This window comes from Mastomys coucha, unplaced genomic scaffold, assembly GCF_008632895.1.
Source record: "Mastomys coucha isolate ucsf_1 unplaced genomic scaffold, UCSF_Mcou_1 pScaffold7, whole genome shotgun sequence".
In the NCBI taxonomy this organism is placed as follows: Eukaryota; Metazoa; Chordata; class Mammalia; order Rodentia; family Muridae; genus Mastomys; species Mastomys coucha.
In genome coordinates, this window is record NW_022196913.1 from 71,920,038 (window position 1) to 71,933,288 (window position 13,251).

General features: G+C 40.2%; 1 protein-coding gene and 1 long non-coding RNA gene across 2 annotated transcripts; one reads left to right on the forward strand and one right to left on the reverse strand.

Annotated features, from left to right (window-relative positions):
• Positions 1–2,057: 2,057 nt before the first annotated feature.
• Positions 2,058–7,288, reverse strand: LOC116082347 (cytochrome b-c1 complex subunit 7). The gene is made up of 4 exons (XM_031359226.1): positions 7,173–7,288; positions 4,344–4,415; positions 2,809–2,975; positions 2,058–2,265 (listed from the first exon to the last, which is right to left on the reverse strand). Exons 1-4 carry the CDS (start codon positions 7,189–7,191, stop codon positions 2,188–2,190), a joined length of 336 nt encoding a protein of 111 aa, XP_031215086.1. The 5' UTR covers positions 7,192–7,288; the 3' UTR covers positions 2,058–2,187.
• LOC116082348 lies at positions 6,802–9,536 on the forward strand. The gene is made up of 3 exons (XR_004115259.1): positions 6,802–7,222; positions 8,699–8,862; positions 9,424–9,536. It is a non-coding gene; the product is annotated as an uncharacterized LOC116082348 (long non-coding RNA).
• Positions 9,537–13,251: the final 3,715 nt, after the last annotated feature.

Below are 13,251 nucleotides of genomic sequence, written 5' to 3' on the forward strand. Positions count from 1 at the left end.
AATAAGTCAAAACCTCATCTGTTGACGTTCATCTCTTGGTATTGTCTTTAGTCTTGCTTTAATAGCTTAAATGTTAAGGACGTTAAAGAACTACTTTTACTACAAGAAAAACATTTGTAGAAAGGCTCTAACTCATTAGAGAACTAACAAGAATAACTCCCAGGATGGGTTTCAAAATATGATTAAAGATCTAAGGAAAGCTTTTTTCCTAGAAATTTAATCAATAATAAATTAGCTTTTCAATATCCCAACACTACTTTTAAGATATTCTTTTTTTCTCCAACAGTCTTACTGTGCAAACCTAGGCTAATCTCAGGTTCAGCCATCCATTTCTCATGTGCTAGGATCTATTACAAGCATAAGTCACCATGATGACCACATCTGACTTTAAAATACCTGTTAGGAGCTAGGCATGTGCTAGGTGCACAGCTTTAATTCTAGCACTCTGTAGGCAGAGGCAAGTGGATCTCTGTGAGTTTAAAGCCAGCCTGGTCTACAAAGTGAGTTCAGGACGGCCAGGGCTACACAGAGAAACCCCAGTCTCAAACAACAACAAAAAACCCTGATAGGATCTTGCTTTAAAGGCTAACTTGTCTTTGTCAAAGGAATGCATATATGCATCTGTATTTTTTTATTATTTTTATGAGTTTTTACTATAATAGAAAACGCTGTTCCTTTCCTTCCATCTTGTTTCTACAGGTCTTGATCAAAACTCCTGCTATATGTACAAAGCAGGTATTCCCTCTCCTGCTGTGCCCATTGAAATTCCAGCTATCGCCACAAAAGAACCTCACAATTCACGGCCAGAATTTGTACCTTTAAATTAATCTATGTTCTCTTTGTTGTTTAGTACCTAGTTGTTTTTTGTTGTTGTTTTCCTTTTTGGTGTTTCCAAGACAGTGTCTTGGAACCTGGCTCTGGTGTACAGGAGCTTATATAGCTGACCAGGTCAGCTGGCCTGAGTGCTAGGAATGAACTACTATGCCTAGCTCAGTACCTACTTTTTTGTTATTTATTCATTCCATTTCCCAATATCAGCACCCCTAGTTTCCTCCCCAGCCCCTGCCTCAAAGAGAAGGGGGGAGCTCCTTCTCCCCAGCACTACCTCACCCTGGCACATCAAATCACTTCAGGACCAGGGACACCCTCTTGCACCAAGGCCAGACAAGTTGACCCATCCAGGGGAACAGGATCCACAGGCAGGCTACAGGTTCGGAGACAGTCCCTGCTCCAGTTGTTGGGGGACCCTAATTAAGACCAAGTTGCACATCTGCTATACATGAGCAGGTAGCCCAGATCCATCCCATGCTCACTCTTTGGTTGGTGGTTCAGTCTCTGGGAGCCAGGTTAGTCCATTCTGTTGGTCTTCCTGAGGAGGGTCCATCCTTGGGTCCCTCGAGCCTTCCCCCAATTTTCCCACAAGATTCCCTGAGCCCCAAGTTCTTAAAGGAACACATAAGCATAATTTGCCTTTGTGCTCTTCTCTGTTGTTTTCCTGATGCCTGACTTGTTATTTATTTACTTATTTATTACTGATTAGCACAGGGGCATGCGCACCTGTACATACACAGGTAAGTTATGTAAGCCCATATTGGGCTTATATAAAAAAAAAGTCTATAATACAGACTTTTTTCTAAATGGCAGGTGCAAAATAAATCTAGGCAGAAAGCAATGGTCCGAAAGGCTGTGTCCCAAGCCCTGTAATTAACCTGGGGTAAACTTTCCCTTCTTTCCATCAGTCACTTTGAAAGATAGTGGCCCAACTATTCAGTGCTGGTTGCCTGATCCCTCATCTCACACCTGTACAGGCCTTGCTATGACTTCCTAGGAGCCCAGCAAGGGAATCTAAAGCTTACTATTCAGCTTGTATAAAATGCTGTATCTTTCAGTAAACTGGCTAGTTACCTAGCCAATGAAGAGATGACTAAAGCAGCCCCTTTCATCTCCAGTTAAGCAGCAACTAAAAATATTTTAGAAGTCTTGAAAAAATTCTGTCAGAAAAATGATAACAATAATTATGAGAGTAGGAGTTTGAACTGAATTCAAATAATCCAACAATGGTTACAATAGACATTTATTTAAACTGAGACATAGGTAGAGCAAGTAATTCTTAAATTGTGATTCAGGTTGAAATAACTTTGTAAAAATATGGCGAGACCAAGCACACCCAAGATCTTAACTACAAGATCACTTCTTCGCCCACTCTTCTCTCTCCTTTCTTTCCCGAATAACCTCTTTCAGATAGGGTTCAAGGTAGAATTTGTCCTAAAGAATGAAGAAGAAAACAATAGGCCATAAACCAACAATGAAGTTCATTGCAATGAATTACTTTTCGCTTGTAACCTAAGAAAATATAATCTGAATCTCTAGGAAATATGTGCTTTTTAAATATAAAACCTTAGAAAGATCATGCAGTGAGCAGGTCAGGAGAAGGTGCAACAATGCCTATAGGCTTGCTTGGTTTTGATGACTTTTGAGGACAGATGTCCATGCTCAGAGCTACAAAATTCACTCAATAGGCTTCGTATAACTAAAACTCTTCATAGAGCAGGAACCAGAGTAGAGGGAAAGCATGAGGCAGAAAATCTGAATTCTAGTCAGAAGTTACTTCATCTCCAAGTCTCACCTTGTTGTTATTTAAAAGAGAGCCAACAGCTTTCTACTAGTTTCACTTGGCTGCTGAAATGCTACATATGTGGCATGACTTGGAGAACATGAACATAAAAGCCTGAACAATCAAACGTGCTCCTCCTGTTTCTGATACTGCATCTTGAGTGACCAACTCTGCTAGACACAAACTTGTTCTACCTCCTCATATTTTGTCCATTGTTCCTTAGGCAAGATCTGATGCCTCATAGTCAGGTCCAGGGCTCTCTTAATTCGAAACATTCTGTCATTATAAAGGTTCTCAGGAAGCCTTCTTATGGCTTCTTTTACATCTTCAGTTTCTTGTATTGTATCATCTCGCATTAACCCTGCAATAGGAGTAGAAGAACCAGATTAAAGAACAATCTCAAAAAAAGTGATGTTTGTTTTGCATTTTTGAGACAGCCTCACTTTGTAGCCCTTGCTAGCCTTGAACTCATAGGCATCATTTGTTTTTTCCCACTCAGCCTTAGACTCATTTGCCTTGAAATGACCATCTTCTTGCCTCTGTCTCTCCAATACTAAAATTACATAGCTTACCATATCTGATATGAACTTTTCATGTATGTGTGTGTGTACATGTATACACATGTATCTCCACATACACGTGGAGGCCACAGGGTAAACCTGAGGTATCAGTCCTTGAGTTTTCACCTTGTTTGAGATCGTCTCTGTGTTGCTGCATAAGCTAACCAACCAGTGTCTAGAGATTCCTGTCTCTGCTCCTACCTTCCCAGAGAAGGACAATGGGATTACAGCTGCTTGTGCTGTGTCAGCTTTTATGTGGGTTCTGAACTCAGGTCATTAGACCTGTTAAGTCACTGAGCCATCTTCTCCACACAGAATTTTTCTTTTCTAATGAACAAAATATATGTCTTAAAACTCAAGATTTGACTGAAAAAGCACCAAATTACTAGGAAAGATGGAAACCAAATGAGTTTTAAACCCAAGTTATTGCCTGAAGAAATATATAGGCTTTTTAAAAGCACTATCAGAAAATTTCTATTTCATATGAACCAGTTCAGAAAGCATTTAAAATGTGTACCTTGACCTTGAAACCATGTGGACCTGATCTCTTCTTCTAATCTAAAATCAAGATATTGTATAACTAGGACCAGGGAGATAGGTAGGCAGGTGAAGGTACTTATTGTACAATCCAAAGTTTGATCCCTGGATACCATGAAGAAAGGAGAACTGGCTCCCAGAAGTCTCCCTCTAACTCCCACAAGCACACCTTGGTATACACGCAAATGAGTATTATTTATTTATTTATTTATGAGATAGGGTTTCTCTGTATAGCCCTGGCTGTCCTGGAACTCACTCTGTAGACCTGGCTGTCCTTGAACTCAGAAATCCGCCTGCCTCTGTCCCCCAAGTGCTGGTAAATAAGGTGTGAGCCACCACTGCCTGGCTATAAGTGATAATTGTTTTAAAGGCCATAAAGAACTTAAATCTATACTAAGGAGCCCTAAGATCTGCTGCTGCTTCCATTCAGCTACTAGACCACAATGTGAAGTTCATGGCAAATCAGGCAACACTAAGAAAGTTCAAACATCACAAAGATAAAAAATTAAAAAAGTTTAATTTTAAATCTGATACACACAAAAACAAAATATCTCTTTTGAATTATAAGATTTCTTTAAAAGCACTGAATTCAGAAAGAACAAGAGGAGGAGGACCATAGAATGGATACTCACCCAGTTTATTGAATCCTGCAGCATTATAATACCACTTTCGAAAACCATCCAGCCACTTGCTTGATGCTGAAACTATAATTACCACAATGTTAGTTGTTACAATATACTTACAAAGAAATGGACCAATTGGCAAAGAACCAGTTCTCTGATAAACCTAAGAATATCCCTTTGTATACAATGTAAATAATCATTTCACTCATGACACTGTGGGAACAAATGGTAAACTCAAAACTAAAGGTGCCTAATAGCCACAGGTATAGTTCCTGCCACTTTGGGCTCTCAAAGTCCAACATCCTCTCCCTTGCTACCATAAGAACTGAAGGACAGGGGACAGGAAAGGATCCGAAGCACTTCTGTCTTTTGTAGTCGAGGAAATACCTTTTTTTTTTTTTCAAAGGAGGTGGAGCTATGAGTTCAGGTTAAGTGGTACGCTTCTAGTTTCCAAAATTTTTAGTCTACATTGTCTTATTTGGTGATCATCTTTAAAATTATAATTTTAAATAATTAAAATATAATTTATAATTATTTCTAGAAAGACTTCTATACTATCAGCTAATTTAAATATCAATATATTAGTAAAAGAAGCCCATTTTCCTTTTCTCAAACAACAAACTGCTCATCAAGGAAATAATAGTATTTGAACATGGATAAGGAGAAACAATGTTAAATTTAAATCTCTTAACGTAACACAGCATGCCTATAATCTCAGCATGCAGGAAGTTGAGACTGTGAATACTAAGCCTTGTATAAACAAACAAACAAAAACTAAAATGGGGGCTGAGACTATAGCTCAGCCTTAGAGTCATGCCTAGCATGCAAAAAACTCTATGCAAAAACAAAACAAACAACTTAAAACCCTTTGGGGAAGAAGGCTGAACCTGAGACAGGTAACCCAGAACAGGCCAAGGAAGAAGGAGAGTGCCTGATGTTGACAGGATGTGGTACAGGAAAGAAGATAGAGCAAGCTTAACCTTTCTTTTGAAAATGTAAGGGATAGGGGAAGGAATGTGTGACTGCCAGAGGACAACATTAAGTCCTAGTCATCCTTTTCATTTTTGAAATGGCATCTCTCACTGGCTTGGAATTGCCAAGTACATTAGACTAACAGGCCAGTAAGCCCCAAGATCCACCTGTCTCCTGTCTTCAGCACTAGGATTAAAAGCATGGATTAGGGCTACTGAGGCAGTATCTCATATACTGGAACCAGCAGTGTCTCATATAATGGAACTCAGGTTTTATTTAAAAAAGAAGCTCAACAAACAAAATGGGTTCTGAGAATTGAAATCTGGCTGGTGCTTACATTGCCAAGACAAACTTTTTATCAACTGAGCTATATTCACAGTCCCTAAGATTTCTTTTAAAATTTTGTCTCAGGCTACTTTCTTACCATAGAAGAAAAAAGAAGCTCCCGTCTTAATTACTTCCTTCTGGCTTCCTACTCCTTAGTACACATGGCTTCCTCTAACCTTAGAAATTAGAAGTCATGCATAAAATTGTTTCTAAGGGAAAATTAAAATAGTCAAGGGCTAGAGCTCAGTTGGTACATTGCTTGCCTGACGTGCCACCAAGCCCTGGGCTCCAACTCCAGCACCACATAAAACATGCATACTGAAGCACTCCTGAAATTCCAGCATCTTTAGGGTGGAGGAAAAAGAATCAGAAGTTCAAGGTCATCCTTCAATACACAGCTAACTTGGGCTACACGACACCCTGGCTCAAAAAATACAAATATTTGGCTGGTGAGATGGCTCAGTGGGTAAGAGCACTGACTGCTCTTCCGAAGGTCCTGAGTTCAAATCCCAGCAACCACATGGTGGCTCACAACCACCCATAATGAGATCTGATGCCCTCTTCTGGTGTGTCTGAAGACAGCTACAGTGTACTTAATTATAATAATAAATAAACCTTTAAAAAAAAAACAGGAAGAAAATTCATGGTCTAAAAAAAAAAAAAAGAACTAAATTGTAAATATAGCAGTGATTATGATATCAACTAATATTCACTTAACAAGTGTGTCAGGCACTACTTTGTTTGCCCTTACCACATTAGCTAGATCAAAAGCCTGTGGCAGAAAAGGAAGCAGGCTTATGTAAGTATTAAACTCAATGAAACAGAATGCTTTAAATTTGTTAAGGTTTCTTAAAATTGTATCAAATGGGTAAAATTAATGCCTTCAGAATTTCCAGGGACTGTGAGAAGAGTATCAGTAGTGTTTTTAAAGACTATTCCAATTTATACTATCAGAGGGCAAAGATTAGATTTAAAAAAATAGGAGGGGAAGGGTGAGTAATATTTGATGTGAAAACATTCTGGCATTCTATCCCATGACAAATTTGTTCTAGTGCTTACATTAAACAAAAGTCCTTACAGCTCTGCAGCTCCAGCTCCCGGTCCAGAGATGCCAAGGTTAACCTGAAACCTCACTATAAACCTATCTTACCTCCCTTTAATTCTTCTGACTAGCTCCTGGGACGGCATGCGGGCTCAGGTGCCCCGATCACTGTCACTGAAAAGGCCTGCGTCTGATTCCAAATGCTCCCCACTCGCACTGGCAGTCTCCTGCTGACCTCCTCACCTCCTTAAGCTGCCCCAAGGCGGAGGGGAAGGAGGTCGAACCCGCTGTCAGCCACGGTGGGCTCCTTCCGGCAGAGGTCCCTGTTCTAACCCTCAGACAGGCCCGGCCTGGCTCAGCGAAACCTGTCCTTTGAGCTGCTGGGCCGCCATGTCTCTTATCGCAAAATAATTATTTAGCTAAAGCAAAAGGAGGGCAAGTTCGTGAGAAAATACAACCGCTCCAAGATACCCACAGAGGAGGACTAGGTCACTTACCAGCAGGTCTGCCAGCCATTTTGTCCTAAGAGTGAAGAGCTGCCTTCTGGGTAAGTCCTAGAGGGCACGCCGGGCTCACGCGCAGGCGTCCTGCAAACTCTCGGAAGGGGCAGGGCGGGGCAGGGCGGGGCAGGGAGGGCGGGGCGGGGCAGGGAGGGCGGGGCGCTGCGTTGCGCTGACGGCCAGTGGAAGGCAGTTGTTTAGTTTTTCCTATCTGAATTGACTCCACCCATTAGGCTGAAGTTTTTGTGCTCCTCCTTACAAGAAACATTCTTCCTGACACAATGACAAAAGTAGTGCGAAATTAGGGGATGGTGTTATTCAATGCTCTGTTATAGAAAGAATTTTTGAGGTATAAATGGAGCCTTTGCTTGGAGACAGGTAATGTAGTAAATGATTTTCAGGCAAACAGCATCTCGAAATGGATGGAGGGGATTCTAGGACGCTAGAGGATACACTTGATGCTCAAATTCCTTATGTCAAATGGTGCGGTGTTTTAATATAATCTACACACTTTCTTGCATTCTTTAAATCACCTCTAGATTACTTTTAATACAGAATATAAAGTAAGCACCACATAAATAATTGTTACACTGCATAATTTTAGAGATAACACAGGTATAACGAACATCTATAGTCAATACAGATATACCCGTTCTTGATCTGTGGTAGACTAATCTATAGGTGTGCAATCTTTGGGTTCAGAAGGAGGCTATATTCTCATTTAATTCTAAATCATCAGTGTAATTACTGGTGCTATCAGTATTGAAGAGAGAAGGAAGCTGAGCCTCAGAAAAGCTCAATAAATTATCCAAGGGCATTGAAACTGGGTAGAGTCCAGTTTTTTGTTTTGTTTTGTTTTGTTTTGTTTTTAACTAGAATTGAGACATCCAGTCTCAAATTCAGGCTTCCTTATTTCTAGGATCATATGCTGCACAACCAATCCCAGATAAATTTAAGCCTCTAGGCTTCACTTTCCCCACCTAAAAAAATTCGTATCAAACAATTTTAGTAGAAAGTTAGGTTGGATATGCTTTAAAAATATTAACTTTAAGGCACAAGTAAATGGCAATACAGGATTCAAGAATTCAGTAGTCTGAGGCAGGAGGATCCTTGCAAGTTCAAGGCTGCAGTTGTCTACATAGTGAATCTGGCATCATTCTGCAAGATCTTATCTAAAACAAAACAAAACAAATATATTAAACCTAAGATATATTTAGAATTTTTATATAGTATTAAAAGTGGAGCAAGCAGAAAGACTGTATAGACTGTAGTTTCAAGATTTCAACCCCAATAGGTGGGGTCTAAAACATAAAACTAAGAACAGAAAATGTAGTTACTGTTGAGTTTTACTATGACTCAATAGTGGTCTTACCATGCTGACTTTCAGACTTAAGTTGAGACCTAGGACAGCATAGAACTGTCTCATTATGAATTCAAAATGTTATATAATGGCTTTAGTCACAAGTTCTAGCTCTGTTGCCTTCTCCCCTTTTCTTCTGTTTCTGTCGCATTATATCACTCAGTTCTAGGAGTCTATGCAGTAGCCACCGTGAAGTCTGAAGGATAGGAGTAAATACATACACGTGTACATTGGCACATTGCTTTGCAGAGGGTATTCATTAAACTTCACCCTGACAAGTTTCAGCACCAGGGTGAAAGAGGCTTAAGAAGAAGATCATATGTCAAGGTATGTCAAATGTATCATATATGTAAGATGGTCACAAAATCTAGTCTTATGTGCAGTAAGCCTAGGGCTTGGTATTTGCTCATGCTTGTTTTTTTTTTTTTTTTAAGATTTATTCATTATTATGATTAAGTACACTGTAGCTGTCTTCAGACATACCAGAAGAGGGCGTCAGATCTCATTACAGGTGGCTGTGAGCCACCATGTGGTTGCTGGGATTTGAACTCAGGACCTTCGGTAGAGCAGTCAATGCTCTTACCCGCTGAGCCATCTTGCCAGTCCTTGCTCATGCTTGTTAATGTTGGTTTGGAATGTTTTAGGGGATTGGAGAAGTGGCTCAGTGGTTACAAACACTTGCTGTTCTTCCAGAGGACTTCAGTTCAGTTCCAAGTTGCGATGTAAAGATGCATCACCACCTATAACTTCAGCTCTAAGAGATCTGATACTCTCTTCTAGTCTTGTGGGTACCCACATGCATGTTTGAACATTCACATATACACACAAATTACTAAAACAAATCCTAAAAATATTTTTAAAGGTTTTCTTTCTTTCTTCCTGGCATAGAAATTACACTACCTGACTCTTTAAATTTTAGACATATATATGTGATGCATTGGCACATTCCCCACACACACCTGCAATTTTTTTAAAGATTAATCTTTAATATTTCTTTTCCCTTTAGTAGACTGACAACACCCAAGATATAATGAAGGTATTTAGGATGTATCACTCTGTACCATTAAACCACTTTTACTCTCAAGATAGACATCATCAAGAAACAAACCTTTATGGTTTAAAATTGCTTAAAATTTTAGGATTGTCTATGACAGCAGCACAGCTAACCTATTCTTTGTGTGCCCCTGTATGTATGTGTTAAGTGTGTCAATGTGTGCATGCATGTATGTGTACATGTGTAGGCATGTAGATGCCAAAGGTCTAAGCTCAATGTCTTCCTCAACCACTCTCCACATTAGCTTTTGAGAAAGGATCACTCACTGAATTTAGAGCTCATCAATTTGGGTGATTGACTGGCCAGCAAGCCCAAGGGGTCCTTCTTTTTCCCTCACCCCAGCATTAGGGTTACATGTGCATGGAAGCCTTCAGCTATTACATGAGTGCTGGGAATTAAACTGGGGTCCCCATAAGTTATCACCCTAGCTCCAAGCTAGGCTATTCCAAGTGGATTGGTCATAAAGGCAAAATGAAGTTCCCAGACATAGACAGACCAGACAGGTCTGTGCTTTCTTCTCAGCTGTTTTATTTATTCATTTTATCCCTTGGAGAATTGATGAAAACACATTTATATCACATTAGCCAATGTATTTTAGAACCTTAAATGTCAAGTTAGTAAGTAATCAGAGAGATTACTTACTGACTATATCTGGCTCTGAGCAATCAACTTAGTTACATTCTTTCAGGACTATCTAACATACACAGAACCCTGGTGTACAATAAACTGATCCCGAATCTAGTGTCTTAGCACAGGTTATCTCCCAAATTTGACTAAGCTGGGTGTTTCTGCAAGGTGGGAATACTCAACACTGCTGCCATCCTCACATCACTTGACATGCTGAACTGGCTGGATTTTTGTTCTGCTTTTTGTCAGTCACCATTCTCTTCACCCAATTTCTTCATTTGGTCCCTTTTACAGAATGGTTCATGATTCCAATATTCTAAGACTCGACATAATATACAAGTGGTTTTCAAGGTACTGCTTAATAGTGTTGAACAAGCCAAACCATATTGGCCTTAAGTCACTAAGGGAGAGAACTTCTTCCAAGTACCAATACCAGGTATGGCTCACTGTGGTGCTGCTAAGGCAGACAACCAAGGTCATGGCGCCTCACTTTACAAAAAAAGAAGAAAAGACATAGGGGCCAAGTCACTTGCCCTGGTTAACTATAAATGGTAATTGTGGGAAATGTACCAGCTCATGCTATAAATCTTGATGGTGCTAAGTCCAAGGTTTCTTATGGCTATCATTATGTCTCAATGACTTTCTTCAGATTTTCCTGATTACCAGTAGCCAACTGTGGGTAACTTCAAATACTCATGCTTAGGAGAAGTAATACTATGCATAAACCCAAATTGGCTTGTTTGTGAGTAGAGTAGTAGATTTGGATGAAGTGGTATTTTAAATAAAACCATCTCGTGACAAAACTATTTTCTTTTTTTTTTTTAAAGATTTATTTATTATTATATGTACACTGTAGTTGTCTTCAGACACATCAGAAGAGGGCATCAGATCTCATTACCGATGGTTGTGAGCCACCATATGGTTGCTGGGATTTGAACTCAGGACCTTTGGAAGAGCAGTTAGTGCTCTTAACTGCTGAGCCATCTCTCCAGCCCTACAAAACTATTTTCAAAGACCAGTGAATGCAAATGAGAAAATCTTCCACTATTCCCAAAGAACGACACATTGTTGCTTTTTTTCTAAGCTTACTTCATTTTATTTCTTCCTAAGAAGGATATGATTAAACAGAAATTAAGTTACTGGAAATCTGTAGGAAAGCCCTACTAGAGTGTCTCTCTACAAATATACAACATCAAGAAATAATTTCTGTGGTTAGAGAGATAGCTCTGTGGTTAAGAGCACTGGTTGCTCTTCTAGAGGTCCTTAGTTCAATTCGTAGCACCCATAATGCAGCTCACAACTGTCTATGACTATAGTTACATGGGATCCAGTGCCCTCTTCTGGTGTACATTCACACAGACAAAACACTCATACATATAAAATACATAAGTCATTTAAAAGAAACAATTTCCAGTGAAACCATCACCTTGTACAATTAACTTTATACATAAGTAATACAAATTTTAAATGAGCAGGGAAGATAGCTCAGCTTAAGGGTTTGCTGCCCAAGCATGAGGACCTAAATTCAAATCCCCAGCACCCATATAAAAAGCTACCCATGGGCCAGGCGGTGGGGGCGCACGCCTTTAATCCCAGCACTTGGGAGGCAGAGACAGGCAGATTTCTGAGTTCAAGGCCAGCCTGGTCTACAAAGGTGAGCTCCAGGACAGCCTGGGCTATACAGAGAAACCCTGTCTTGAACCACCCTCCCCACCCTCCCCCCCAAAAAGAGAAAAGAAAAGAAAAGAAAAAAGCTACCCATGGTGATTCAAGTTGATAACCCTAGCCCTGGGAAACAGAAAAAAGAAGGTCCTTGGGGCCTGCTGGCCAGATAGTTTTGTGGGATTGGTAAATTCTATTTAAGTTCTATTATTTAAGACAGTGAGAGACCCTGTCTTAAATAATTAGGTGGACATAAAAGGTATCTGGTTTGCCCACTGGGGCATTCACACACACGCGTACATGCACGCACACATGCATGTGCACACAAACACTTCATATTCTACTACAGATACTTACTAGTCATGTTTATTGCCTATTTGCTTAGTCATGCTCATTGTCTCTCTAATTACAAGCTAGGAAATGGAAACAATGTTAATGTCTTTCAACTGATCATGAAAATGTACATAACCACAAGGAAATTATATTCAGTGCTAAAAGCAAAATGGAATTATAAAATTTGCAGGTGTGATGGTTTGTTTGTGTTTGGCCTAGGGACTGGCCCTATTAGAAGGTGTGGCCCTGTTGGAATAGGTCTGTCACTGTGGGTGTGAGCTTTTAGGCCCTCATCCCAGTTACCTAAAAGCCAGCATTCTGCTAGCAGCCTTCAGACGAAGATGTAGAACTCGAAGCTCCTTCTGCACCATGCCTGCCTGGATGCTGCCATGTTCCCATCTTGATAATGGTCTGAACCTCTGAACCCGGAAGCCAGTACCAATAAAATGTTGTCCTTATAAGAGTTGCTTTGGTCATGGTGTCTGCTCACAGCAATAAAGCCCTAAGACAGCAGGTAAATAGAACTGGAATATGAGGTACTAATTGAGTTGAGGAACTGGAACATATGTACTAATTCAGGTGACTGACCCAGAAGACTTTGTTCTACCCCACAGCTCCTGAATCTATGGCTCAGAGAACATAGAGGAAGATGGGACACAAATATTTAAGAGCAACATCAAGAAGCTACTGTGAAAGTCTCTTCAAAATGGCTACCTAAACAAGTGGGAATGGCAGCATTAATGGGCCATGCCAATGTGTAGGAGGGCATTTTTTGAAGGGTTCTATACCTAGACAAAAAACTATAGGTAACTAATGACTGATGGTAGAATATGCTTCTCCCTGGGACGAGGCTTCACATTGGCTGCTGTGGTGGTTTAGGAATGGCCTGGCCTCTACAGGCTCATCTATTTGAATGCTTGGTTACCAGGGACTGTCAGTATTTGAGAAAGATTAGGTGGTATGGACTTGTTGGAGGAAGTGTGCCACTTGGGGTGGGCTGTGTGGTTTACATGCCAGGGCCAGTCTTTTCCTCTCTACCT